The 27844-nt window shown below is 44.9% G+C and overlaps 1 protein-coding gene across 1 annotated transcript in view; it reads right to left on the bottom strand.

Annotated features, from left to right (window-relative positions):
* CNTNAP2 (contactin associated protein 2) overlaps positions 1 to 27844 on the bottom strand; it is a 1133692-nt gene that overhangs the window by 173592 nt on the left and 932256 nt on the right. The window contains exon 16 of the mRNA XM_045087941.1: positions 11197 to 11433. Coding sequence (XP_044943876.1) covers positions 11197 to 11433 — 237 coding nt within the window. The remainder of the gene's footprint in view (positions 1 to 11196; positions 11434 to 27844) is intronic.

Raw genomic sequence — 27844 nt, 5'->3', positions numbered from 1 at the left:
TTCAAAGGGTATATTTAAAGTAGAAACACAAATAGGGGGTTTACCACTAGACACACAGACAACTCTCAGGAAGTGCGGTGAGGGAAACAGCTGAGAGAATGAGAACATAATTTTGGAAAATGGAAAAAATTTCCTATTCTCCTTTTTTAAAAGACTTTTCTTTTCTTTCTTTCTTTTTTTTTTTTTTAAAGACCACTTTTAGGGGATGCCTGGGTAGCTCAGGGGGTTAAGCCTCTGCTTGTATCTCCTGATCTCGGGGTCCTGGGATCGAGCCCCACCTTGGGCTCTTTGCTCAGTGGGGAGCCTGCTTCTCCCTCTGTCTGTCTGCTGTTCTATTTGTGATCTCTCTGTCAAATAAATAAAATCTTAAAAAAAAAAAAAAGACCCCTTTAAGTTCACAGCAACATTGAGGAAAAGGTACAGAAATTCCCATATTCCATCTGCATACCTACACACGTCTAGGCTTCCCCACTATCACCATCCCCCACCAGAGTGTAGACTTATTACAGTCAGTGAACCCACGCTGACACATCCGTATCAGCCAAGGCCCACAGTCGACATTGGAGTTCACTCTTGGTGTTGTACATCCAATGGGTTTGGGCAAATGTATAATGATGTGTAGCCACCGTATGTGTCATAAGATGTAATTCGCTGCTCTAAAAATCCGCTGTGCTCCGCCTAGTCATCATTCTTCTCCCTTGCCCCCAATCCCTGGCAACCACTGATCTTTTTACAGTCTCCATAGTTTTTCTCTTTTCTAAAATGTCATGTAGTTGGAGTCATACAGTATATAGCTTTTTCAGATTTTTTCCCCCACTTTGGAATATTCCTTTAGGTTTCTTCTGTGTCTTTTCATGGCTTGATAACTCATTTCTTTTTAATGCTGAACAATATTTCATTGTCTCGATACACCAGTTTATTTGTCCATTTATCTACTGGAGGGTTGTCTCGGTTGCTTCCAAGTTCTGGCAATTATGAATAAAGGTGCTGGAAACACCCATGTGCAGGTTTTTGTGTGAGCATTAAGTTTTCAGTTGCTTTGTGTAAATAGCTAGGGTCATGACTGGATGATCTTATGGTAAAAGTATGTTTAGTTTCTAAGAAACAACCAAATGGTCTTCCAAAGTGACTGCACCATTTTGCATTCCCACCAGCACTGAATGAGAGTTCCTGTTGCTCCACACCCTCTCCAGCATTTGGTGTTGTCAGGATTCTGGATTTGGGCCAGTCTACTAATTGGGTAGAGGTATCTCATTGTTGTTCCAATGTGGACTTCTCTGATGACATGTGATGTGGAACACCTTTTCACATATTTTACTTGCCATCTGTGTTATCTTCTTTGGAGAGGAGTTTGGCTCATTTTTCAAGTTCCCTATTCTTACTAGATGGACCTCAAGCATGACAAAAATAAAAGCCACTAGAAGGTATATTATTAAATTAATTAGTAACTAAATTAAAAACTAAAGAAGGCAAAACCTCACAAAACGTTATTGGCTTGTGGGGCATAAATTGAAAGAGTCAAAATGATCTGAATCCTAAAATATTTTGTCCAATCAAATTTTGTTCTATTAAAAGCAAATAAATATTTCTTCTACATATCAGTCAGAATTAGGCGTCATCCACTACAATTAGCCATGTTGATGGGGCTTGAAAAGTGGCTTTACCATTAGAACCTTCAGGATGGGTCAGTTCCATATGTAGGTTTCACTGAGCACTTTCTGTCTTGCTTTCCTTGTGTATTGTAGTGGGATCTCTCAACTCTACTTTATTCCAAGCCTGGTCTCATTCATCTCCATCAGTCCACAGCTTCCCACACAGTAGACTTTTAGTAAGTGTTCCCATATTGCACTAAACTTGTGCTCAGTGCATGGGAAGACATTAAATTATTATTAAGGCTCAAGCTATTTGACATTACTTCACTCTTACAGCACATGGATAAGTTAAATTTTACTGCCAATAATACAATGTGGTTGAGAATCTTGCCTTATAGAAGCTCAGAAGCCCCCTCATTCTTAGTGACCTCATCACTTGGGAGGGTCAGCTAGAGGATATTGTCAGGCTGAGTTAAACATTTCCCCACATCCTGTGCTCAGAGCTCCCAAGAACATGGAGAGCATACATTTAAAATGCCAACCAAGGATGGCTCAGAGAGCTCAGATGGCATTTAGTAATTCCCATTTCCTGAGGGTTTGGTCTTAAGGGAAGGAAAAAAGGTAAAATATCTATTTACCTAAGTCAACCATGACTAAAGTCAAGTAGAATTGATGGAAGGGTAGATAGGTGAATGCGGTCAAAGCCAGGTTGATGGATAAGATGGGTCACTTAAAAACATCTGACAGGTCAGTTCAACATCCCTTCCCCCGGGCTTGATCATTTAAGAAAGTAAATTTCCTCCAGCTAAAGGATGCCCAGAATGAGCTCATTTGTTAAGGCCAGAGCTGCCTCTTGGAGGTGATGAGTGCATGAAAAGGTTGTGGAATGGCAAAACTACCTGTCAGGGGCAGGTCTTTATGCCGTGCAAGTGTGCAGTGCTCAGGGAAAATGTAGATATTGGTGAATGGATCTGCTTGTAGGAGAGCCGAAAACGTATGTGATTTAAAAGCAAAACCCTGTGACCAAATCATTAGACTGGTTCCGTTTAGATTCATGAAAGAAATGTACAGGGTTTCAGCTGAAATCATGGAGCTAATAAGTAGGAAGTGATAGTTCTGTAAACTTCACATTATTTGGAGTATTGCTAAAGAATGGGGAATAAAAGCCACACAGAAAAATCAGTTGTATCCAAAAAGGTTCCAAAGTTGGTGGGTTTTAGAAAATGGCACAATTTTGAAAAAATGCTATTCATCCTAAACCTAAACCGAAGTCCAAAAACTGTTCTTATGTGTCTGTTGGCCACCTCGTGTGGTCTGTATGTCTTCTTTGGAGAAAAGTCTGTTCGTGTCTTCTGCCCATTTTAAAATTGGATTATTTGTTTTTTTGGCATTGAGTTGTATATGTTTATGTATTTCAGACACTAACCCTTCAGTGACATGTCATTTGCAAATATCTTCTCCCATTCTGCAGGTTGTTTACTTTTGCTGATGTCGCCTTTGCTGAGCAGAATCTTTGTATTTTGATAAAGTCTGAAGAGCATATATTTTTGCTTTTGCTTCCCTTGCCTCAGGTGACAGATCTACAAAAAAGTTGTTACGGCCGATGTAGAGACATGACTGCCTGTGCTCCCTTCTAGGCTTTTTACGGTTTCAGGCCTCACCTTTAGGTCCTTAATCCATTTCAAATTTATTTTTGTGCGTTGTGTAAGATCATCAGGGAGATGCAAATCAAAACTGCAGTGAGCTATCATCACCTTGAACCTGTCAGAATGGCTAAAATCAACAACTCAAGAAACAAGTGCTGGCGAGGATGCGGAGAAAGAGGAACCCTCGTGCACTGCTGGGAATGCACACTGGGGCAGCCCACGGGAAAGCAGTACGGAGGTTCCTCAAAAAACTGAAGAGGGGAACTGCTGTATGATCCAGTAATTGTACTACTGGGTATTTACTCCCAAATATGAAGATACTAATTGGAAAGGATATGTACATCCCTGTGTTTATTGCAGCATTATTTATTATAGCTAAAGGATGGAAGCAGCTCAAGTAGACAAGTGGACAACGAAGACAAAGAACACACATACATACTATGGACAATTATACGTCCATAAGAAAGAACGAAATGTTGCCATTTGCGTTAACATGGATGGAGCGAGAGAGTATTACACGAAGCGAAGAAACTCCTGCAGAGAAAGACAAATACCATATGTCCTCACTCATATGTGGAATTTAAGAAACAAAACAAACAAACGAAAAAAAAAAAAAAAAACAACCCAAAAAACAGACTCGTAACTGTCGAGAACAACAGGTTGCCAGAGGGGACGGAGTGGAGGATGAGTAGACAGGCATGAGGTTAAGAGTGCTCGTACCTACCTGAGCACCGGGTGATTCACAGAACTGAATCACCGTATCGTACATCTGAAACTAATACAACACTGTCGGTTAACGACACTGGAATTAAAAGAAAAAAGAAAGAAAAACCCCCCAAACTGTGTTCTCGATAAGGTTTCGTGTTTTAGAAAGAGCTTGCTTTACTTAATGAATTTTTAAAGTCTTTCTATTGGGGAAGTTAATGGACCAGGTTTTTCTTTATACCTGGGACCCCACAATGACCCCCAGGCTAAGGGGAATGTTATTTTACCAGCACGAGTTTCTGTAGTGAAGTGTCAGCTCTCTTTGCAGCTTTGGCCTTTTAGAATCAAGTCTAAAGCATTTTCTTTGATGCCTAAGTATTTTGAGCTCTGGCCCATAAGTATTTTCTTACTTTTTCCTTCTTTTTTCCCCCCTAAAACATGTAAGCAGATTATCTTCATATGTTTCTATGATATTTTTAAGTTGCATCTTAAGGTTCGAAGTTTTAAGAAACACAAATAGAGAAAAGGGATCGTTTCCTTTCTTGAATAACACAGAAGAGGAAAAGGAAAAAGAGTTCTATTCTTGTTCCCTAGGGAATCCATCCAAACCTACACTGCCTCCTGTTCAAGCTAGAAATGGGAAAGAAGCCTGCGAAAGTTGTCTCTCTGTGCTGGTTGGAAACTCTCCCGCAGGCTGGGAGTAAGACCCGGTGGGTAGGCCTGAGAAAAAAAATGGCTACTGTCGCCCACGGTGTAGCGTCGCTCCACACAAGGATCAGATTCCAGGTGCATGACTCTAAGAACTCTCTTCTTTTTCTTCCCCCATTTGTTTATAATATTTTTTATTAATTACCACCACCACCACCCCCAGCTTCCAATCTGCTCTAAAAAGTCAATCTATGGATTTACTCTTCTTGCGGAGGCACGCCTGGAGTCTGGGAGACGCAGGATTTGTGCCCTCTTCACAGTGCTCTGGGCAAAGCCACTTCCTCCTGCCCTCCATGAAACCCTCCTGGAGGAGGCATGATAGAAGCGCTCTCTCCTCTAGAGGTCTTCTGCGTTGTACTTGTGTCTGAGGTCTCCAGCAAAGCGGAGTCCTTAACTCTTTCTGAGCTCTCCTAGCTCAGGATGGACTTTGTACTGGGAAGGGATGCAGCCATCCCCGGGGTGACCCACGTCAGCTCTTAGCAGGACCTGCACGACCAGGCCTGAGCCCTTGGATGCAGAGAGGCTCACCTCCAACTCCACTTTCCAGAATCTCTGAGTATTGCTTGGCACGCCAGTGTGTAGGCGTTGGGCACTACGATTTCACCTTCAGAATACCATTACTGTGACCACAGTGAAGCAGAACTGACATCTGATGGCCCTGCCATTGTTCCCGAAATAGCAAAGCGGCAACTGAAATGATGCCAGTTTGACATCTGACATTTGCAGCTTGTAGGGAGGATTAAAGAACCACATGATTTAAAGTCAAAACAAAAACATCAACAAAAGGTGTGATTCTCACGGTGGAATTAAGAAGCGGGTACTCTGGAGGCACCTGGGTGGCTCAGTTATTTGAGAATCTGACTTTAGATTTTGGCTCAGGTCACGGTCACAGGGCAGTGAGGTCGAGCGCCATGTCGGGCTCCGCGCTCAGTGGGGAGTCTGCTTGAGATTCTCACCCTCTCCCTCTGCCCCTACTTCAACTCACATGCGCGCTCTCTCTCTCAAAGAAATAATAAATCTTAAAAAAAGAAGTGGGTATTAAGTAGTTCTGAAGATGAGGCCAAGTGGAGGTAAATAATTTGTTCAAGGTTAAGGAACCCGCCAGTGAGGAAGTTGGATTCCAACCCACATTCAAGGCCATCATCGTCCATTATCTACGTAGGTACTGAGTTGGCAATGACTAGGTTCTTCTACCGCATGGATATACAGATGGTCAAATGTTAGTCGGTCTCGGGAGGCTCCTGGGGGCAGGAGACTTCCCTGAATCACCACGAGGCATGTGTGCTCGAGTGACTTTGATGATGCTGGTGCTGTCTGTCCACCACTCAGTCGCTCTGCAGTCCTGGGACCTTGTTCCCTTTAATTTGGCTTTATCTGAGCAAGCAACAAACAAATCAATGTTTAAGAGGCAAACGGATCTCCCTAAATTCAGAAAACGGCTTCGGACTCTTTAAAGATAGGTATTTTTTTCAACTGCCATTCTGACTTGGCTGATGAACACGAGCATGTTTATAGGAAAAAAAGAGTGCAGACAAGTGAATTAGGGGATATTTTTGTGCCATCATTTGACCATGATGATAAGCTCTTGCTCAACTTGGTGCAGTGAAGGGATCATAATGAAGAAGTGTTTGCAGCAGCCTGGGTGACAGCTAATTCACATCTGCTCCTTTCCTATACTGTAGATTTCCCTGATTTTGTAGCAATAAACCATTGGAATGTTTTGAAAATTTCAATGTATTCAGACTCAACTACACAGTCAAGGCTTTTGGGCACATTGGGTATTCGCTGAATGTTTGTTAAAGAAATGAATCAATCAATAAATATCACTTACACCTAGATGTTTCCACGCCTCCAAAAAAGAAAAGGGGAAGTCTTTGTTCAGATATTGCATTCTAAAAAAATGTTGCGATTAATTCTGTTTTTTTCACTGATTGCAGTAACTAACAAGTTTTAAGAGCAGGGGTTCTGCTTCCAGCTTTATATAAGCCTGCATGAAGGACCGAGCCTTGGCGAGAAACAGTACCACACAGAGGGGAAGAATGTGAACTTGTAGTCAAAACTCCTGCCTTCAAACCCCAGTTCTCCTCCTTTATGGGTGTGTGAACACCGGCCAGGTCATCATACCCATTCTATGTCTCAGTTTCCTTCTCTATAAAATGGGGATGAGATAATGGTACCCATCTCATGGTGTTATCATGGTAGCAGACAATGTTAACACAGAGACAGAGCTTAGCGCACCGTCTGACACATGGTAAGTTCCCCGTAAATGTCAGCTGTCTTCACGGTCAACATGCGGGAATTACGCAGTGCTGAAAATTTACTTGCAATCACATTAGTTTTCAGTGGGCACCCCTGTAAAGTCCTACCAGTTGGGTGGCTTAAAACAACAGAAACTTATTCTCTTACAGTTTTGGGGAGGAAGTTGAAAATTAAAGTGTTATCAGGGATCTCCATTTTTGGAAGGCTTCTAGGGAAGGGTCCCTCCTGGACCCTTTGATCTCTGCCTCTGTCTTCATGGGACTGTGTGACTCTCTGTGTACCCAGCCTCTTCCTGTAAGGACACTCTCCTTGGATTTAGGGCATCCCCAATCCAGCAGGCCCTGCCTTAATTACATCTGCAGAGACTGTGTTTCCAAACAAGGTCATGTTTCAAGGTTCTGGGTGGACGTGAATTTGGGGGAGGTAGACACTATTTAACCTCTATAGCATTTCATTTCAAAAATTAAACCTGCAGACTGTTGTAGTCACTATAGGTCTGTGATCCTGCCTATTGCTTGAAAACACAGAGAAGGTACAGAGAGAATTTGCTTCTCATTAAGTTGCTAATTTCTGGTTAGAAATAAAACTGAGGTTGATAGTCATAACATTTTCCAGGGTTCTGGGGTTTGACTAGCTAAGAAGAAATGGGCCTAATGAGCAAAACTATCTTTGGCGTGGCCAGGCAACTAGCCATTTGGTCCCCAGTGTAGGTCCCCACTAATCCTGGGGATGACACACCAGACCCATAGCTGAGCCTTCCACACGATGTTGCTCTGATTCTAGAAGCTTCCGCAGCCTCAGCCAATGGGCTGCCAGGGAGTTCTGCCACAGAATGGAGCTGCGTCCTTCAAGTGAATCACTGCTGGATGGTGGACCCTGTGAGAAGATGGGCCTCCACGGGCTTCTCTGGACCGATGGTGTGACTGGCTCTATGGTCTGGTCAGAGGTTTCCAGGTTGCCCTTGTGTTCCTTGCAAAACATGCCCTCCCCCAGCCAGAGTGCCTATTAATATGGAGGGAGCCCTGAAAGAGTTAATGCCTGAGCTGGTGATCAAATCTTTATAGATCCTTTTGAAGAAAGGCTCTGGGAGCCTCCTTGACGAGAGGCTAGAGGGAGGCAGCAAGATGTGTCTTGTGTACATAGATTTCTGGCAGGGGATCGTGAGTAAACATGCATCTTTCTACGAAGCAAAAGAGAGTCATCAGGTGGGACCTGCTTGAGTCCAGCCTGCCCTCCTGAGCTTAACGAAGCAGCAGCACATGGTAATTTGATTTACAAACGCAACCACATATGAGAGAGAGAGAGAGAGAGAGAGAAATAGGGAACGTAGGTGGGAAGTGCGGAAGGACAGAGACAGAGGTAGATGTTGATGTAGCGCGTCCTCCTGGGACACGGGCGATGGAGACAGAGAGAGAGCTGGGGAAGAAGGCAGGGGGAGATGGAGGTGGTGGGGACAGAGTGAGGGGAGAGAGGAGATGGAGGTTGGGAAAGAGAGAGATCGAAGCAGAAAGTTTAAATAGTGTGTGCCCTTTGCCACAATCTATGACCTCATGACCTAATACTAGGGGAGACCCCTGGCTGATTCGTCCCCTTGGGCTACATTGGGCTACCCTTGGGTTCTTGCCTGTCCTAGGGTGCACCTCACACCTGGCTGAGTAGGACACACATGTCACAAGGTTTTTATTTTCATACAACTTGGCCCCAGCATGGCAATCCGTCCTCCAGTGCCCGCATGAAGGATGAAATGCTGAAATTTGTTCAATGCAGAGAGATGGATTTTTCAAGGCTAAATTAATTTTATGCAATTTTCACCTGAGACACTACTCCATTCCAGAGAGTGTGGTCAGGTGCTGTAGGATCTCTGGCTCCTAACTAGACATTTTCTAAGCAGAGATTCTTGAATGCCCGGGGTAAGAACTCTGCCTCTTAGTACGACTCGTCCCCAAACGAGGAACGAATGAGGAAGCCAGAGGTAAAATGGTGTTGTATAATGGGTAGAAAATATAGCAAAAGAGAAGCGAAAATAAAAACTGGCGTTTTCACCTCCCCTAAAAATAACGGCAGTCAATATTTTGGTGTGTTTTCTTAGTTTGCTCTCCTCGTGTGTGTGTGTGTCTGATTTTGTGCAAGCAGGTAATCAGCGTGTCCTTGGTGTAGGGACACCCGGTTCATTCACTTACCAAAATGTCGCGAACACTTTCCACATCCACAAGCCCACCCGTACTATCAAAGGACGGCCCATGAAGGATTTCCACGAACTCGGTTCTTTGGCAGGTGTCTGTGGCCGCTCTTTGTAGAGGCTGGGTTTTGGGGCTGCAGCCCTGGTGTGAGGGTGTGGTCACAGGAGACCATAGGAGGGCCTCTCCCTGGCAGGTGAGACCCAGAACAGCGGGGGCATCTGGCTGGAGGCCTCATTGGGCAGATCCCTGGTCCAGGAAGGAGCTTGCAGAATACCCCTGGATAGCCTCAGGATTCTTTTCAACCAGAACCACCATCATTCACACCACGTCAAGAGGATACTTGTGTGGACTCAGAGGGATGCACATGAATACTTTCCCAATACATTTTGCAGCTTTTAATTTTATTTTTGTTAAAGCCCACAGATTGGGCCAAATGTAAACTCATCCCGGTAAACAGATATTTGGAGAATATTTAGGAGACTTTTGTGTAAGCTCTTTGAAGTAATGTCAAGGGAAACACACAAGCTTCATTTAACTTTCTCTCTAAAGCTGGCTAAGCTGAAGGGTATATACCCCTGCCTTTCCATCTGTGAATATTGCCACTAACCCCCAGAAGGTTTGTATGAGCTATTTTGTTTAAACCAACTCTCCAAAAATAAGGGGACCATGATTTTCCTTAGATTGGACCTTCTGTATGGACTCTCTGGGGCATTAGGACTGACTGATTGCATTCACACATCCCTTTGGCAATGGCACCACCGCATTAAATTAGCATCGCGCACAATGAATGGTAATTGCGAGATTGTCATTTCACTGCAAGTGCAAAATTGACGTGTTCTGCAAACCCGTCCCATTGTATGTCACAGGAAAGCCCTGGAACCGTGTTGTTCCGAGCAGAAACATGCGCTGTAACAGCGCTGCGAAGGAGGTACGGGGTCCTTCAGCAATGCTGTTCCTTTCCTCCTGCTGGGGTCCCGCGCTCAGTCTGCAAACCCCGCCCGACCTCATCGGCATGCTCGTGCTGCAGCCCTGCCAGACAGTAGCCTGAGCGTGCAGAGAGTGCCCCGGAACAACTCCTCCTCCCGCCGGCCTCCTGTGTGGATAAGACCAGCACAAACCCCCTCCGTGTATTCACGAGAGTGTGAAAAGGCTACTTATGTAAAGCTTCTTATTAAGAGATACACCAGGCATTTACAGGAAACTTTACCCAAACACTACACATTCATTGAGAAAGAGAAGAGTGATTTACGCGCGCTTCCGTGGTAGCTTAGGAAAGGGCCGCTCTGCCGCGCTCCGACCCTCCTGCCGACGCGCGGGGAATGAGGCCGCAGACCAGCGGCGCGAGCGCATTTCTTCCCCGCACGCGGGATCACAGGTTGAATGACAACATGCATATGCATTGGGCTCCCGCGGTCGGCTGATTGGCTCTGCAGAATTTATTAGGGATTAGAGGACTCATTGGAGCCTGAAATGATGTGCTAATAACAGGTGCCCTAAGCCGGCTGATTAGATGTGGTATCTCCCTCCACCTGCCGCGGGGCGAAGGCTGGGGCCCGCTCAGAGAGGCATCCTGGGCAAGGATAAGGATCCTGGTAGCGACAGTCGCTGGCCGGAGCGCGCTCCCTGGGAGTCCGGCTCCAACCCAGCCTCTCGGCAGCAGCCAGGGCCGGGGTGGGCGTCCGGACGGCTGGGCTGCCCTGACCGATTCACCGAGCCATCCCTCCGTCTGCGAGCACCCCAAGCCCCTCACCCCGACCTCCCTGAGGGGGAGGGTCAGGCCTGAGTCCCCTTTCAGAGGCCACTTAATGCTGTCACTCACCATCAAGGTGCAATGTGGCTATTTGCTGTGGGATGTTCTAGTCGGTGCGCGGCCCTCTAGGATTTGGGTGAAACTGCATCCCCCCCCCCCCCCCCCCGAGCTTCTCTCATCTCAGTAAATGGCAGAGATCGGGGTAGGATTTCGACTTCTTACCTAAGGTGAGAGGAGAATTCTGAACACCTTACTCTCAGAACACAGCACACTGGGGACAGCTGAGAAATCACGGCACAGACCATTTGAGTTTAAAGAGAGGTGTGAGAACGCCACAGAAACGGGCTCTGCCTTACCCTTGTTGCAAAATGTGCCATCGTAGGCCGTGTGCGAGCAGTCGCAGGAGTAGCCGTGGTATTTCTCTAGACACCTGCCTCCGTTCTCACAGTTGGCCCCGTAGCTGGTGCAGTGGCCCGAGCAGCCGGATTTGAACCCGGCCGTGACCTTCGCTCTTTCCTCCAGGTCCAGCGTCACCCCGTTCATCCTCAGGGAGCGGATGCAGCCGAGGAAGCCCTGCTGGCCCCCGGCGCCACCTGCGAACGACAGAAGGCACGGGGCTCAGACCCGGTAAGCTCTGTTGTGCTTCCGCGGCCCCTTCATTGCGCCCGGACCGCAGTGGCAGGCCAGGGCGCTGCGAAGCGTGGCCCGCACCCTCACTTTCCAGAGGGCCCTGCCTAATTGAAAGGCTCAAAGCTCTCCCCACTTTGGCCATAATGTCTCATTAAAAGAGGCTGTCTTTGGAGAAGCCATACATTTGCTACCGAAATAAAATGTTTGGAGAGACACAAAGATTATACATGCTGTTTTGGAAATCTAGTCTGGTTTCCTAAAGAAGTTTAGAGAAATCTATAGGGTTTTTTTGTTTGTTTGTTTGCTTGTTTTGTTTTGTTTTGCTTTTTTGTTCTTTAATCCCAGGACATTCACTTCTATAGCATTATCTATTGAAAGAAATATAAAAAGGCAGAGAAACATGAATATATTAGCATAATTAATAAGTCAATTAGTTGGAAGGCACAAATCCATTTGAAATTGACTGTACACGTGGGTCTTGTCTTAGGAAATATGTCGCTTTCAAGTTCCCATGAAACGTTCCCGGGCATCTTGTCCGGGGTGGTCAGAAGTTGGAATTGATAAGTTTTACCCAGAAGTTAGCCACACCACATGGACTACCAGCTCAGGCTAGATTTTACTGCTTTTTGTCTAAATGCCACTGCAAGACATACAACACAAAAAGCAAGTTCTCTCTGATTTTCTAAGTTACAGAGTTAGACACAGGTTCATGAGCATGAAAATATTAAAATATTCCTAACAAATTTCACAGAAAGATTCACTGGAGCATTATATCACGAGTGAATTTAATTATGTCTGTAATAACCTTGGCTACAGTTTTTTTTCAGCAGCTGGTAGAGAAGGAGGAACTCAAGTTTATATACACGTCTGCCTGTGAGGGTAACAAACTTTTCCAGAAAGTAAACAAAACGTGTAGTCATTAAAATTATTAAAAGAAATATCTGCTGGGGATTTAGCAAAAAAAAAAAAAAAACTGTTAATAAAAGTTATTTTTTACTGAGGGCTATGTGGTAGGTACTCCCCTAAGCACCTCCTTAAATGCTATTCACCCGATTTTCTCAACAGCCTGGCAGGGCAGGTATTACTGTGATCACCCCCATTGTTCCGATGAGGAGGCTGAGGCTTAGGGAAGCTCGGTGGTTGACTCAAGGAGTCGTAGCTCCAAAATGGCAAAGTTGTGCAAATTCTTATGTTCGAGTGTATGGTGTTAAGCTCTATCCTGTGTTGACCATTTAATACCGAAGGACTTCAGGGTCAGGGCCCCTGTCGAGGTACGTGTTTCTGAGACAGAGGTCTGGATGTCTTTCCAACTGGAGTGGTGAATAGGATTGTCAGTGTTTGGGTGTGACCAGTAGCTGGGGATGGATTCTGATCACTTATTCGGGACCACTGAGAAAAAGCACACAATCGAGCAGACTCATGGGACAGGGCTGGTGGATCCAAGGCTTTCGTTGCAGAGACAGACCGATTTGCTTATGTGTGTAAGTCCTTGGCCATGAAATGGCCAGTGACTCGCTCTGTTACCTTTATAAACCCAAGTCTTGTGTTCTCTAGTGGAGGAGTACATAGGTTTGAACGAGGCTTCTCCAGGGATGATTATTTATGATCAAATAAAATAACTGGACAGAGGATTAATTGAAGGGAGTCCAGTGCCCTTTTTTGATCAAAGCTACGGGATAGCAGCTGGCAGAAGAAGCTGTTAAAAGCAACCACTTGGAAGGATTTCCCATTCTGCAATCTGCTCGTCAGCTCTGCTTCATACACCTCTGTGCGGAGGAGAATCCGGGCCTTTGCTACGATTTGGAAGAATTTCAAACCATTAGTCACTCTTTGTGTGTTAAAATTTCAATTTGGCATCCATCATTTTAGCGTTCGGCTTTTGCTCTTGGAATAAGGGGTCTCCGAAGGGCCTCTCATTCAATAAACCCCTAGGCCTTTACATTTTTGTTACTAGGTCATTAAGACAATTACAGCCTATGAAAATACGCTGAAGTTTTTAAGTCATTGTTTTTGGGTATGTCCTGCTCACTCCTTTTCCCTATTGCAAATGTAACCATTTTTCACTGGGAAAACCATAAACACACTGATAAGCAAAATGAAAAAGAGAATCTCTAAGGCTGCACAGATATAACTACTTTTACTTTCGGCAAACAGCTTTTACTACCTTTTTTTTTTTTTTTTTTTAGATTTTATTTATTTATTTGACAGACAGAGATCACGGAGAAGCAGGCAGAGAGAGAGGAGGAAGCAGGCTCCCTGCTGAGCAGAGAGCCCGATGCGGGGCTCGATCCCAGGATGCTGGGATCATGACCTGAGCTGAAGGTGGAGGCTTTAACCTACTGAGCCACCCAGGCACCCCAGCTTTTTCTACTTTTTAAAAAAAGATTGTGGGGCACCTGGGTGGCTCTGCTTTTGGCTCAGGTCATGATCTCAGGGTCCTGGGATCGAGCCCCACATTGGGCTCTCTGCTCAGCAGTGAGCCTGCTTCCCCCTCTCTCTGCCTGCCTCTCTGTCTACTTGTGATGTGATCTCTCTCTCTCTCTCTCTCTCTCTGTCAAATAAATAAATACAATTAAAAAAAATATTGTATTTACTTATTTGATAGAGAGGGAGAGTACAAGCAGGGGGCACGTAGGCTGAGGGAGAGGGAGAAGCAGACTCCCCGCTGAGCAGGAAGCCCGACCACCTGGGGCCCACCCCAGGACCCCAGGATCATGACCTGATCCGAAGGCAGATGCTAAACCAACTGAGCCACCCAGGTTCCCTGCTTTTGCTATGTTTATGTACTGCATTCGTGTAGGAAAAAAAAAAAAAGGAGGAAATGGGATGATGATATACACGTTGTTCTGAAATTTGCTTTTTGCATTCAATGTATCATAAAACGCTTTCCAAGCAATAAATGTACAACTAGAACATCCTGGTTAATATCTGCAAAGCATCCCGTTCCATGAATGCTCTGTAACTTCTTTGCCATCCCATTACCACTGGGCTTTTAAGCTTAGTCTGATTTTCATTTTACGTGACACTCTAATAAATATCCTTGTAGAAAACCTTTACCACCTGTTCAGTATTTCCTTAGAATTAATTCTTAGAAGTGCAGTTGCTGGACACAAAGGCACATACATTTTAAAAGCATTTGAAATACATTTTCCTCTAAGAGTTTGTCCATTTGTATTTCACAGGCAGGATATGGATTCCCACCTTCACACCAATTCGAATACCAGGGAGAATGCCTTTGAATTTATAGGCTAGAGAGAAAAAGAGAGTTTATTGTTTTAATTTGCATGGCTTCAAGCACTGTGAGTTGAATAATTTTTATGTTTTCCCCATTCTTAGTTTCTCTTTCTTCATATGCTTTGCTTTTTTGGGAGAATAAAAGAAGATATATTTCTTATTGATTGATAACAGTATTTTGGGCTTTCCCTCTTTGTTACACAGTTGGTAGCCATATCCTTCCAGCCTGGGTCTTTAACTTACACATGGTGTTTGTTTTTCTCTATGAATGTTTAGGCAGTCACATCCCTCCTTCTTATTTGTATGATTTGTGTCTTTGGCATTAGGCTTATAAAGCCCAATCTAAAGATAATATAATAAACCTAATCCAAAATAATATCATTATTCAACTGTATTTTCTTCTAGCACTTTTATGATTTCACTTCTCTTAACACTGTCATCGTTAATCTATCTGGAATATATTTTATCTTATTTTTTAAGGATTGTATTTCCTTAAAAGAGAGAGTGTTTCTGTGTACTAGCAGTGGGAGGGGCAGAGGGAGAGGGTTATCAACCTGAACCCATTAAAAAACACCCCTCAGGCTTCCCACTGAGCAGGGAGAGAGGCAAGGCTGGATCCTAGAGACCATGACCTGAGCTGAATGCAGCCGGCTAACCGACTGAACCAGGCCTTCCTGGAACGTATTTTAATTTAAAAATAACTTATACGTGGGGTTATGGACATTGGGGAGAGTATGTGCTATGGTGAGTGCTGTGAAGTGTGTAAACCTGGCAATTCACAGACCTGTACCCCTCGGGATAAAAATATATTATATGTTTATAAAAAATAAAAAATTAAAAAAAATAACTTATACTTAATGGGTCTCACTAACATTTGAGAGTTTGAAGTAGAGATTTTTAAAAGACTGAGCAAACATTAATAAGACAAAAAAAAAAACCCTGAATATTTTAAAAGGTCCAATTGGCAGAGCAAATCAATCGAGGTTAGTTGATATTTTTATCATATCGTTAAGCCAAACAGATATATTGTGCACTTCATTATTTATGTATATAGGCCTCATTCCATGAGGAGTTAGAGGGGGTACATTTTTCTGCCTGTCTTTGATTCTTTCTGGTCTTGGTCTTCCTGCCTGCCTCTGGGTCTGTGTATCTCTCCCTGTCGGCTCCGTTGGCTGTTTGGGGTTGGGTGTGTGTCTTTCCTCAAGGACCCTCACATCCCTCAGCATCAGGTTTTCCTACCATAGAAAGGGGGTCTGAACTAGATTTTGCCTCTGGTTCCTTCCAGCTCTAAATGAGTCTGGTTCAAGATGTACAACGTCCCCTTCTGTGCTTACGTGTCTCTGTCTCTCTATTCTAGTGAATTACTCTCAATTTCTCCTAAATCTGCTTCTCTGCACTGTTGCCTGACCTTCCCCCCACCTCTGTTAATTGACCATAAAATATGACTGTGGTCTAATTTTTAGTTGTTGCATTCATTAAAGTTTTGTACTCGCTTTTCTTAATTTGTAAAGCAGGTAAATGGCATTTCATTGCTCTCTCTATAAAAGAAAACTAAATAAATTATGCTCTTTTCTTCCTTAGATGGCCCCTGATTTATTAAATGGGTCAGTGAACTGAAAGTACTTTTACTGATTTAGTCGATATGAAGAAAAATCTTTTGTCCTGAAAGTGGTCATTATATGTTATGCAAAAGGTGTTAATGCACTAGAACTGGCAATAATTACTTGAGTTCAACTTATGAGCTCTATAGAAATCTTTCTTGGTGACAAATGTCACAAGTTTAAATTGTAGGTCTGCAAGCAAAAATGCTACTTCACCTCTGTTAATTAAAAAATCAACACACTGTCATTGGAGAGAGCCCCCTGCCATGCAGGGCTCCACACACATTAGTCAGACCCGTGGTAATTATCCAAGGTGAGATGTGGGTTTCATTCGTAAATCATTTTTCATGGGAAATGCTCTTCAAGTATTGCAATTAAAGATTAATTATGAAAAGACTGTATCTACCCATAATGAGTAATACAACCACCGAATGCGCACAAGATTGGGGCAAAAGAATCAGGTATTAAATGAAATAAAATACGTGAAAATAATGATCAAGAGGAGTCCTAAAACATACAGTGTCCTCAAACTCAGAGCTTAGTCGTTTTCGAAGGAGCTCAGTGGGATTCCAGAGCCCTCTGCCCAGAGACACTGGCCATTCAGTCACCATGGAAAGGAATCGCACCAAAGCTCACACAGGTGAAATCTAATGCATCCATTCAGTGATTGTTTATTTCATGTCTGTTACGAGCCAGACCTTATCTAGACGTTCAGAAGGTCTTTAGAGTCTTCACCTGTGTCAAGCTTATATTCTTGCAGAAGGGAGGGGAGAATTTAATAACAGACTCAATAAGCAGGTCAAGCCCCTCCTGTGTTAGAAGGTAAAGTTCACTCTGAGAGCAAGAAGTCAGGCGGGGTTAAGTAGGGTCAGGAGTGGGAGCGGTGTGGGGATGGTCACAGAATAAACCCCACTGAAAGGCTGATGGAAAGAGTATCCAAGAGCATATCTCTGGGAATAGGGCTAAGGGATAAAAAGGCAAGAGGGAGCTGCCTGCAGGTGGGGGAGGTAGGTGGGAGGGAGGGAGAACACGGCGGGGAGCTCCTGTGGGTGCTCAGAAACGCAAAGCCACTGGCCAGTTCACGCCTGCCAGGTGCTGGGAAAGGCGGGGCTAAAAGGACAGAGGAGACCTACTACTAATAGTACCTACTAACAGTACACGAGGGTGCCAGGCGCAGTGTGACCCACGAGAGGCACACTGGGATGAGGGGGGGAGGAACACGTGAGCCCCAAAGATCTACTTTTGTATATTGGCTTTGCTGCTCCCTGCCTGTGTGATCTTCCCAGCCTCTCTCTGGCCTCCGTCTCCTTGTGTGTGAAATTAGCACAACAATATGCACCTCGCAGGGTCGTATTAATAAGAGGTGATAATACAGCCCTTTGCAGTAATGCTCAGCTAATGGTAGCTGTCATTATGTGTCCCAGGAGTATCCTGAGTGTTAGGGAAGGCATTGTGTTGCCCCCAAATACCTCTGTTGAAGACTAATCCCCAGAGTGACTGTATATAAGGCCTTAAAAGAGGTAACTGAGCTTAAATGAGGTCATCAGGACTCCACTGTAACAGGCCCGGTGTTCTGCATAAGAAGAGGGAGAGACAGGAGGGATGTGTGCACAGAGAAATGGCTGTGTGGGGTCAAAGCAGGAAGCAGTGGTCTACAAGGCTAGGGGTGTAGCCTCAGGAGACACCAGTCTCGGCATCTTGATCATGGACTTCTGGCTTCCAGGACCGTGAGAAGTCAATTTCTGTCGGTGGTATTTTGTTATGGCAGCCTGAGCAGGCTAATACAGGGAGTGAAGGGTGGACATCGAGCATGGGCTGGTCCAGGCCTGCCTGAGACTATTTTCCTGGAAGGTATGGGCTTAGGATGGCTGTTTTCTCTCTCTTGTCTGCCGTGTGGGACCCTATCCGGATTTGGGGAACTATAAGTTGTCTTGAAGGCCCTGAACCTCGATGGTAGAAAAGACTGGTGGGAAGAGAACCGTGACTTGTCTGTGTCCAGGTGACCCACCCAGACCATTCCTGGCCGGGGCAGGTGAGCGGGCAAATGCAGCAAGCGATGTGCTTGGGTGGGCTGGCCTCCCCAGCTGTAGATGCTACACCCGCTGTCTTCCGTTCTATATGTTACCGTGGTCTCTTAGGTCTCGGCTGTCAACTTGAACCCATAAAAAACACTCCTGCAGCATCGGTACAGATGTGTAAAATAAAACCCCATTATCCGGTTAAGACGAGAACCTCAGAATGGCGAAGATTTTTCGGTAGTGGGGGCAGTGAAAGGATGTTGGATCACATTATTCAGTGCAGCTGATTGACAAGTACTGATCGGGGATGCCTATGCCAGCTGGATATCGAGGGCATATGTGAAAAAGCTTTTCTGTACGCAGAGAGCGGGAGTTTGGAGAATCGCTTTCTCAGATAATGGTCATGAGTGCTCATTCATAACTTCACTCAATAGAATAGATTTTTTTCCAAGTTCATTATCACTGCATGGATTTTCTTATGTCCTCAGAGCAAAAGGACATGCAGCATCTGTGAGTGCAAACTATTGAAACTAGAAGTAGACTTCAAAACAGAGGCGCAGGGAGCACGGGGTTTCCGAGAGCACAGAACACTCTGGTGCCTCTCAGCGTGAATTGCTCTGTGATGGGGATGATGGTAGGAGGTCTGACTTCATTCTGCAGGCCATGCGGGCAGGGTGAGCATAATAAATTTCTAGCTATTTCAGAAGCTAGTGTTAATTGAATACTAGCTTCACCAGGGATTGTTCCAAACTTTGTATGTTCTAACTCTGAGATAATTATTTTTACTATCTTCCCTTTACAGATGAAGAAACAGACCAAGAGAGTGGATGTGCCCAGTGTTCCACCAGCCAGGAAGTGGCCATTGGCCATAATTCCCTCCCAGGCTACCGGGCTATTAAGCCTGTACTCTCGCTATAGCTGCCATCTTGATTTTTGGGGCTTGCACCACTGAGACTCTTCTCCGACGCATAATATGTTTCTAGGCATTGCTGTACTTAATTAAAATGGAAGACACCAACAGAATATTCATATCTGAGGTAAGTCTGCCACCACTTGGCAGCATCCTGTCCCTGGAGCCACAGGGATGGTTATTCAGAGCCAGGAATACATATGCCCAACCTGATCTCGAGGTCAACAGAGATGAGACATTTCTTTAAGGCCATTACTGAAATGATATTATTTCTTTGTGCAGCAGCTTAACTGCAACTCCACAATCAAAGCAGTTATGGGGCGTAGCCTTGCATGCTGGGTGGCCAGTCGCCCCCACATCTAGTGAGATGGGGCTGCTTCAGAGGGTGGCTCTCTGCGGTGAGTTTCACGGCTCCAAGTCTCTCACAAAAGTGGGGTCAGAGAGAGGAGACAGTGCTAAACCGCCACATCCTAGTCTGATCCAAATGTTGAGGTATAAGCAGTCCCTTAGCAGATTTCCCCACAAACCCAAATTCCAAATCCATCAGCTGGGAACTCTGTCTAAATATTTCTTCTACAAATATCTGTATGTTATTGTTCTTATTCTATATCCTGCTGGTGACTACCGTTCATCTTTGGAGCAAAATAAGCATCTTCTTTCTGTTGATTTTAACATATCCTATGTCCTCTCTCTCTCTCTCTCTCACACACACACACACACACACACACACACAAACACATGCAGACAGACACACAGACACCCACACACCACGAGGCCAGGAACCTGACCCAGGCTGATTCACCTCTCTCTTGGTCTTCATTATCTGTCTTCAAGTCTTTGCTATATAACAAGTGGATCCAGTCTCCTTCATCCAGAGTCAAGAGTCCCTCTGTGCTGTCCACCTGTCACCTGTTCTCCCATCTCTCAGACTGCAGAGTCAAACAAGTCTTTGCAGATGTTGGTCCCAAGTCAAGGCTGGATTTATGGATCTGGGAGGGATCATCATGGCTCTGATCACTAGCCCTACAGGCTACAGGGGCCTCTCCAAGACACGAGGGGGAGGAAAAGAAAAGGAGCTTGGGGATGGAGCAGGAGGGGAGGAAAGGGGGTGTCAGAAAGGCTGCGAACAGAATATGGCGCATCTTGAGGTCAGGACTACAAGGAGGGCATAGTTATGAATGCGAAGTATCATCCAGATGTCAAGGAAAACAGCGAAAGGCTATATGATATGATTCTTTTGAGATGGACCTTCTGGGGTGGCAGCCGGGAGCAGGTAAGAGGAGAGTAGCTTTAGTGAGTAAAGATACACCACTGGTTTAAGAATCAATCACAACAGAAGCTGGGTGTCCCTGTCTGGTTGGGAGGTGGGCATTGTGAAGTTGTACCTGTGAATGTGACAGACACCTGGTGGGGACAGGAAGGGGTTGAGGCAGATACGAACTAGTGGTTCCAGGTCCTGAGATGAGAGTTTCCTCCTCACCCTTAACTGTCCTTGAGGAGCACAGCCTAGGCCCTGAGAGTGTTAGCTTCTCCCCTCAGGCAGACAAGACAGGAGAATGCATTTTGTAATCTCAACGGATGGACGGAGCTTGTATGGAAAAATGGCAAGGCCTCTGAGGTAGGCCAACGCGACAAAGGAAAGACTCCTGTGTCAGGAGGGACAGGACTGAGGGCAGCAGGCACAGAGGACGCAGCATAATGACATCTTCATTACTGGGCTGACATGAAATAGCAGCAAGATTAGCTGATGATTCCTCCGTGATACTGGACACATGGGGTGATGACAAACGATGATGAAGAAGAAGTGGTTGGAGATGCTGAGAATTAAAAAACTATAATTGTTGAAATAAGGATTTCCAAGGAGGGCTTGAAGGACAGATCAGATAGAGCAGAAGAGCATTTTATGGGGTTGAAATATTGGGTCAGTAAACCCTCCCCAAAGGCAACAGGAAAGGCTAAAGAGGTTAAAAGAATGAAGGAAAAGTTAAGAACTAAAGTTAATAGCTTCATAAGAAGAGATTAGCTCGGGGGAAGGAACTCTATGAAGAAATAATGACTCAGAATTTTCTAGACTAAATACTGGCCTTCAGAATGAAGAGGCTCCTAAAACACTAAACAGAGTAGATAGGAAAAAACCCTACACCTATACCTATAGTTGTGGCTCATAAGCTAAGATCCCAAATCTCAGGTGTTCATCTACAGGAGTCTGGAGGCTGGAGAATAGGATGTGAAACACCTTCCATGGTCAAAATTTTCACTAGCCTCTAAATGAAATTTAGCATTTTCTTCAATTAGGACTGTAGGGAAAATCACAGCAAGATTAACAGTATCTGTGTCACTGTTGCTGATAGAGAATTGTAGATGTATTCCTATTACATAGTAGTTACAGAGTTTTTGAAGTACCATTCATGGTCATGATGAAGTTGAACTTAAGGTATTTACTAGATCGGATGCTAGCTAGGTCTTGTTATTTATAGCACTTATATTTCTATGGTATCACTAATTTGCTGTTTTAAATGTTTGATAACTTTATTTCAATATATTTGGTTTCTTTTGTAATTTTGTATGTTTTATGTTATTCATATAAAACATCATTCTGAGAAGAGGGACACAGGCTTTCAGCAGACCGGCTCCCAAAAGGCTAGGGGTGCTGCCTTATAGTTAAGGAACACTAAAGGAGAAGAAAGAGAAGTTCAGTAATAAGGATATAACTCTTGTCTAACTTCTCAGTAGCAATGTCGCCAATAAAAGACAGTATCTCGAGAGCAGTGGCTTAAATATGGCGACCAGTGAAGAGATCTGTAAACATGTGAGTCTTGGAGGGACCTACCAATGCAGTCTTTCTTAGTCAAAATCGCCCTCCAGTAAAAGGGGAAATGAATCCAAGAGGTAATAAGATATGGCAAATAAGAGTAGGTGAAGAGAAGAACTTGGTAAATGCAATTAAAATAAGTATGCTGATAAGATTCTGCAATTCAAACTGTAAATGCTTCTACCACAGCAGGCAGTAAGGTGGGGAAGGAGGTCAGAGTGTTCTTGGTTTTTTGCCTCATTCAGAATGGAGGTATGGATTTGTTTTTGTGGATGACAGAGAAAAGAAACATAAGTATGAGTCTTGGTAAGGTAGGCATGGCTGCCAGGGGAATGGGAATGTAAATGCATGACCTCCGGATCAACTGAGTAATGGTTCAGTTCAATCAGTGTAGAGTAGATGGGGGGCGAGTGGGCGGGCGAACAAGTAGACAAAACACAGTAAACTGAAAATGTAGGTAATAAACCTCGTTACCATAAATGAAGAAAAAGGCAGAGATTCTCAAATCAAATTTTTATGAGATTCACTATTAGGAGAGCTGAGATACTTTTAAATAAAAGGGTACCAACACCTGCACAAAACACCAGGACAATATTAATTACAGCAGGGACACTGCAGTGGTTTGAAGAGCAGAGGTAAAGTTGTGGGATGGAAAACATTATGAGGAGTAAGGATACAAGACCCTGGAAAGGTCACGGACACATTTAACTAGCCAAATGGCCTCAAATTATACAGAGCTACCGAGGATAGATTATTGACAGAATTAGAGAATTCAACCAATAAAGCCTGAAATGTACACCCAGAAACTGATCAGGTAAGCAGTACTTGCTGAAATTAAGTATGTATATACCCTAGGATTCAGTAATTCTCTTGTGCACACGGGCACACACGAGGAACCCTTGAACCCTCGACGGGCATCAGCTCTCACGAAATGGTGTGGTAGCAGAGTCGGGGAAATTCAGGTATTCATCTTTAGGGGACGGAATAAATAAAGCGTCGGTGTACGCAGAATGGACCAGTACACACACGGTATTCACAGAGCTATACAAATACATTTTAAAAGCATAAGGCTGAGTGAAAGAGCCAGAAACAGACGAGATTTGTGGTGCCATACCATTTATATAAATTATGACATGCAAAAGGCAGTGCTATGAAGTTTCCAGAACATACATATATTTTTGTACAGATATATAGAGAGCAGGCTAGGAGGCCATACATAAAATACACTCGGGTGAGGGGCAGTGATGGGGAGAGAATGGAGTTGAGAATCGGGAAGAAAGATAAAACACAAGTAAGTGGAATTAAAATGAATGAGGAACACCGCAGGGATGTGACAGTGGGACTGGGAGGGGAAGAGTGGGCCCCCTCCCATGTGGACCCGGACAGCGGGGGAAGGGGAAGAACGAGGCATCTATGGGGCAACTGTGATCGTTCGGGCTAGTGAACTGGGGTGTTGTCTCGCATCCTCAGGGAATCACGGGGGCGGGGGGAGCGGTGGTGCTGCGAGTGCCCATCCCTTCTCCGATATTTGTGTCATGATAGTAATTTCTTTTATTATAGTCTTGTTCTGTGTGACAGTTGCCATTCATTCCCATGAACTTTAGTTCAGTCCTTCCCGAAAGAGTCAAAAATGTATATGAAATTGTAAATCTGTTGGGAAAAAACCTTCCATGCTGATGGCAAAACTGGGGCCTTTACATTAAAAACAGCTTCTCTCGATCAGACGGCGCCAGTGGTCATTAGAGAACCGGGAGGAGAACCACAGAGTCCCTGAAGCATTTGTCTTTGAGGCACAAGAGCTTCTGTACACAGAAGGTGAACAATGGGGTTGGCTCTTTTCTTAGGTCCAAAATCTCTCTGAGGACGTCCACACATGGAGCTCTGCCTGAGAAGGTGGCTCGGCACCCAGAAACCTGGCCGTTAATTGGCTGCCTTGTGAGGTTCCACAGGAGGTTAGACTATATGGTCCATCTGCTTGTGTCGAAGTGTAAGAAAGCAAGGTAATAACAGTGGCTCTCACAACTTATTTAATATGTTAAAACTCTAACTGTAAAATCGAGAGCCAGGATTGTAAAAGCTAAGAAATTTTGCTCACTAAAGGGTCAAGGTAGGGTGCTAGGTGGCTCAGCTGGTTGAGTATCTGCCTTTGGCTCAGGTCATAATCCTGGGGTCTTGGGATCGAGTCCCACGTCGAGCTCCCTGCTCAGTGGGGAGTCTGCTTCTCCCTTTGCCTCTGCCCCCACTTGCGCACTCTCTCTCTCTCTCTCTGTCAGATAAAAAAAAATAAACTCATCAGAAAAAAAAAATAAATGGCCAGGGTAGGAAAACATATGGTGGCTACTAGTGGGTGACTTCACCTGTGGTATGGTGGGGCAGAGGCAATTGTACTGAGAGGAGCAGAAACTCAGACATGGCCTGGAGGCGGAGTGTGTTGGAAGCTGGTCCTATTAAGATAAGAGTAAGTGTCCTTGATCCTAGTGGTGTGAAGCTCAGAGGGCCTGTGGAGCAGCTTCTGGGTTCTGTTTGCCGTTGTGCCTTGTGGATAGTTTACTGATTTCATCTAGTGATCCTTATACTAGATCTTACCCAGCAAATCATTTTTTTATTCTTACCAATGACTGTGGTTTCCAGCCATGGCATCATGCCTTCTCTCTGTCTGGGGGAGAACCAGGAGACCAGTTATAAGAGTCGAGGGAGAAGCACTTTGTATCAGGGTCCTGGTTAGCAACCCAGCTATTGCCAGACAGGTAAGGCCTCAACTGGAAAGAAGGAGATTGAAAACTGTATTTAGGGCCTGCACTGCTCTGAGATGCTGTCTTTTGTAATAGTCTCAGACTCTGTATCCTCTTCTTCTTCTTCATTTTTTTTTTTTTTTTTGGCTTCTGTCATGCTTGATTTCAGTCTGTGTTACCCATTGAGAAAGGTACTTCCAAAGAAAGTGATATGACTATTAACTCAAAGAAGCAACAAACACTACACCATTCACTTACTCAGTTCACTGTGTACTCAGCAAATGCTCATTGGACATCCACTATAGCAGTATTCTAGGTCTTTTTTGTCAAGTAGCCTATCTTCTAGGGAAGGACACACAAAAAGAAAAGAAAATATCACAAGTTCTAAGGAGAATGTAAAATGGGAAGTAACTGGTTAGTCGGGTTCAGTGACCAGAGAAGGCTCCCTCAGCTGAAGCTGAGGCATGTAGGACAAGAAGGAGAGGGCCTCTTCAGTGTCTGTGGAGGTACTTCAGGCAGATGGAACAGCCAGTGCAAATTTTCTAGAGAAGGAATAAGCATGGTATGTTCACAGCACATACCCAAACTGTGAAGACCAGCTAGGAGACTTGCTGCAATGGTCCAAGCAAAAAACAACCATGGCTTTGACTAGGGTAGGATTCATGGTAATGGAGAGCAGTGGACCACCTCAGGCATAGTCTGGAGGTAGAGTCACAGGACTTACTACTGATGGGTGGTGATGAGGGAAAGAGGAGAACCAAGGGTAATTTCAAATTTTGGGTTCAAGCAAAAATGGGTTGGTGGTGATGTCATTTATTGAGATGGGAAGGTTGAGGGAAGAACAGGTTTGGGGTAGGCATTGAGAGCCTGATGTGTTTTCTCTGAGATGCCCATTAGAAAACCAAGCTGAGATGCTGAGTAGACAGTTGGATAAATGGGTGCAGAATTCATGAGAGAAGTCAAGTCTGGAGATTTCGATTTAAGAGTCATTGTCCCATGGGTAGTACTGGTTGCCACTGGACTGGGTAAGATCACCTGGGGAAATGGATGGGTGGAGAAGAGAGGAAGATTCTGTGATGCTTCAACGTGTAGTGGTCACGGAGAGGAAGAGAACTCACAAGAGAGACTAAGTCATGGCAAGCAAAAGGTAGGAGGAAAAGCGGATGAGTACACTTCCATGGAACCCAAGAGAAGAAAGTATCTCATGAGGGGTGATGGGTTGGTGCTTCTGGTGAAACTGTGCCCTGTGGGGCTAATGAAGTCGAAAGCAGCAGAAAGTTCAAGTTTGTTTTTCAGAGAACTGTCTCCTCCTCATTGCTGCTGTGTCTTTCAGTCCCCACTAACAAGCCTACTAGCTTTCTCTGCAGAAACTCTGGACTCAAGGTCAGCCAATAATGGTTCCATCTTGGGAGCAAGCAAAGCCCGGCTTTCCTTACCTGAGATAATGAGCCCCAGACCTCATCCCGTTTATACTGGCTCTTGGAGTATGCCCACAGCTCCTCTTCTTTGTCCTGAGATAACCTCCTGATGTTGTTAGAGTTGACAGTCAAGTTCTAACAGGATACCTAGAGGCCAGCTATGGGGAAAGTCAGAGAGGCCTGTCCTGGCAGCAGTTCCACAAGAAGCCAGATCAAACCAGGCAGCTTAAAGATGGTGGTATCATGACCGGAAACTCCTGGCCAAATCAGGAAGAAAAGGCACAAAACTGCTTCCAAGAAATCCCTGCCCCAAGTAATGAATATTCCACTTTCTAGTTAACAAGTGTCAATAAACGGCAGAAACCCAGGGTGCCCAACTCTCACCTTGGAGCTTGCCTGCTCTCACATCTTGGGAGTATATTCTCACTTTATTAAACATTCGTACTTGCGTTGCTGCTGGTCTGCTGTGTTGGGTGTCTGTCCTTGAATTCTCTCTTGTGACAAGACCAAGAACTTTTGGAGACATCTTTGGGACAGGCAGGGGCAAGCCTCAGGGCTCAGAATCTCCCCAATTCACCAGGCAACAGCCAGAGGTTGAATTTTGCCTCACTCTGATGTGAAGTCTCCACTCCATGCTGAACACCGGATATAGGCTCCATGTATGTCACTTAGTGTTCGTGACCCATTTTCCTCGTGAATAGTACTAAATTTCTCAGCTCTTTCCATCAATGTGTAATCTCAACCCCTCTGATTCTCAACCATGTGTTCCCTCCCTCTTTAGGGAGGTGGATTTGAGGCTTGTCTCCTCACTTGGCTGCCTCTTGAGGAAATTTCCTTGCTGCCAACTTGATGTTTCCGGGGTTGGCTTTGCTTTGCATCGGGCAGATGGACTGGGCTCAGTTACACTGGGAATAACAGAAAGAACACAGAATTCTGGATGTTCTCTAGACATCCGTGGGTTCTAGAGAGATCTGTGTTGATGACTTTGACAGCCCTTACAAAGGGCTTGCCAAAGTAAGTCAAAAAGAAAAAGACAGCTTATTTTTGTATCACGAACTCTCAAGCAAGGCAGCTCATTCCCCACCAAGACTGCTTCTGCTTCTCCTCTTAACCCAAAAGTTTTGTGTCTGTGTCTGTGTCTGCCCATTTCCTCCTCCTGCCTTGATCTTTTGCATTTTGACGTTATAGCGCACAGAACGCTTGCCAGGCCAACTGAGGCTAGGCCTGACCCGCTAGTCTCCTACTCTAGACTCCATAACCTAGAGCAGTGCTTCCTCATGGGGGCCCTGTTGCCGTCTAGGGTGCACCCACAGGTCTTTGTCAGGATGGATTCCCCAGTGCATTATGGGAATGCGGGAATTCTGCCCACAGCCTGTCACTGGAGGTAGCAACTCCAAAGCCACCATGTTTTTCCAGACATTGTCTGGCGTCCCATTGTCACCCCAGGTGGGAATCGCCTGCACGGTCTGACCAAGATGGCCGCTGTGTTCCCCTCAGCTTGACTCAGCACTCCATAGATTTCTTCCTGAACGTGGACCCCTGACTTCCCTCTTCGTAAAACATTTACTTAAGAAAACATGTCATTGAAAATTCTTGCCTTCCCCTTTGAGATGTAAATGTTTTCACAAGAGTCTTTTCCAATTTTACAA

Source organism: Mustela putorius, unplaced genomic scaffold (genome assembly GCF_011764305.1).
Source record: "Mustela putorius furo isolate JIRA1106 unplaced genomic scaffold, ASM1176430v1.1 tig00001680_pilon_pilon_pilon, whole genome shotgun sequence".
In the NCBI taxonomy this organism is placed as follows: Eukaryota; Metazoa; Chordata; class Mammalia; order Carnivora; family Mustelidae; genus Mustela; species Mustela putorius.
This window is presented reverse-complemented; position numbering and strand designations above follow the sequence as displayed.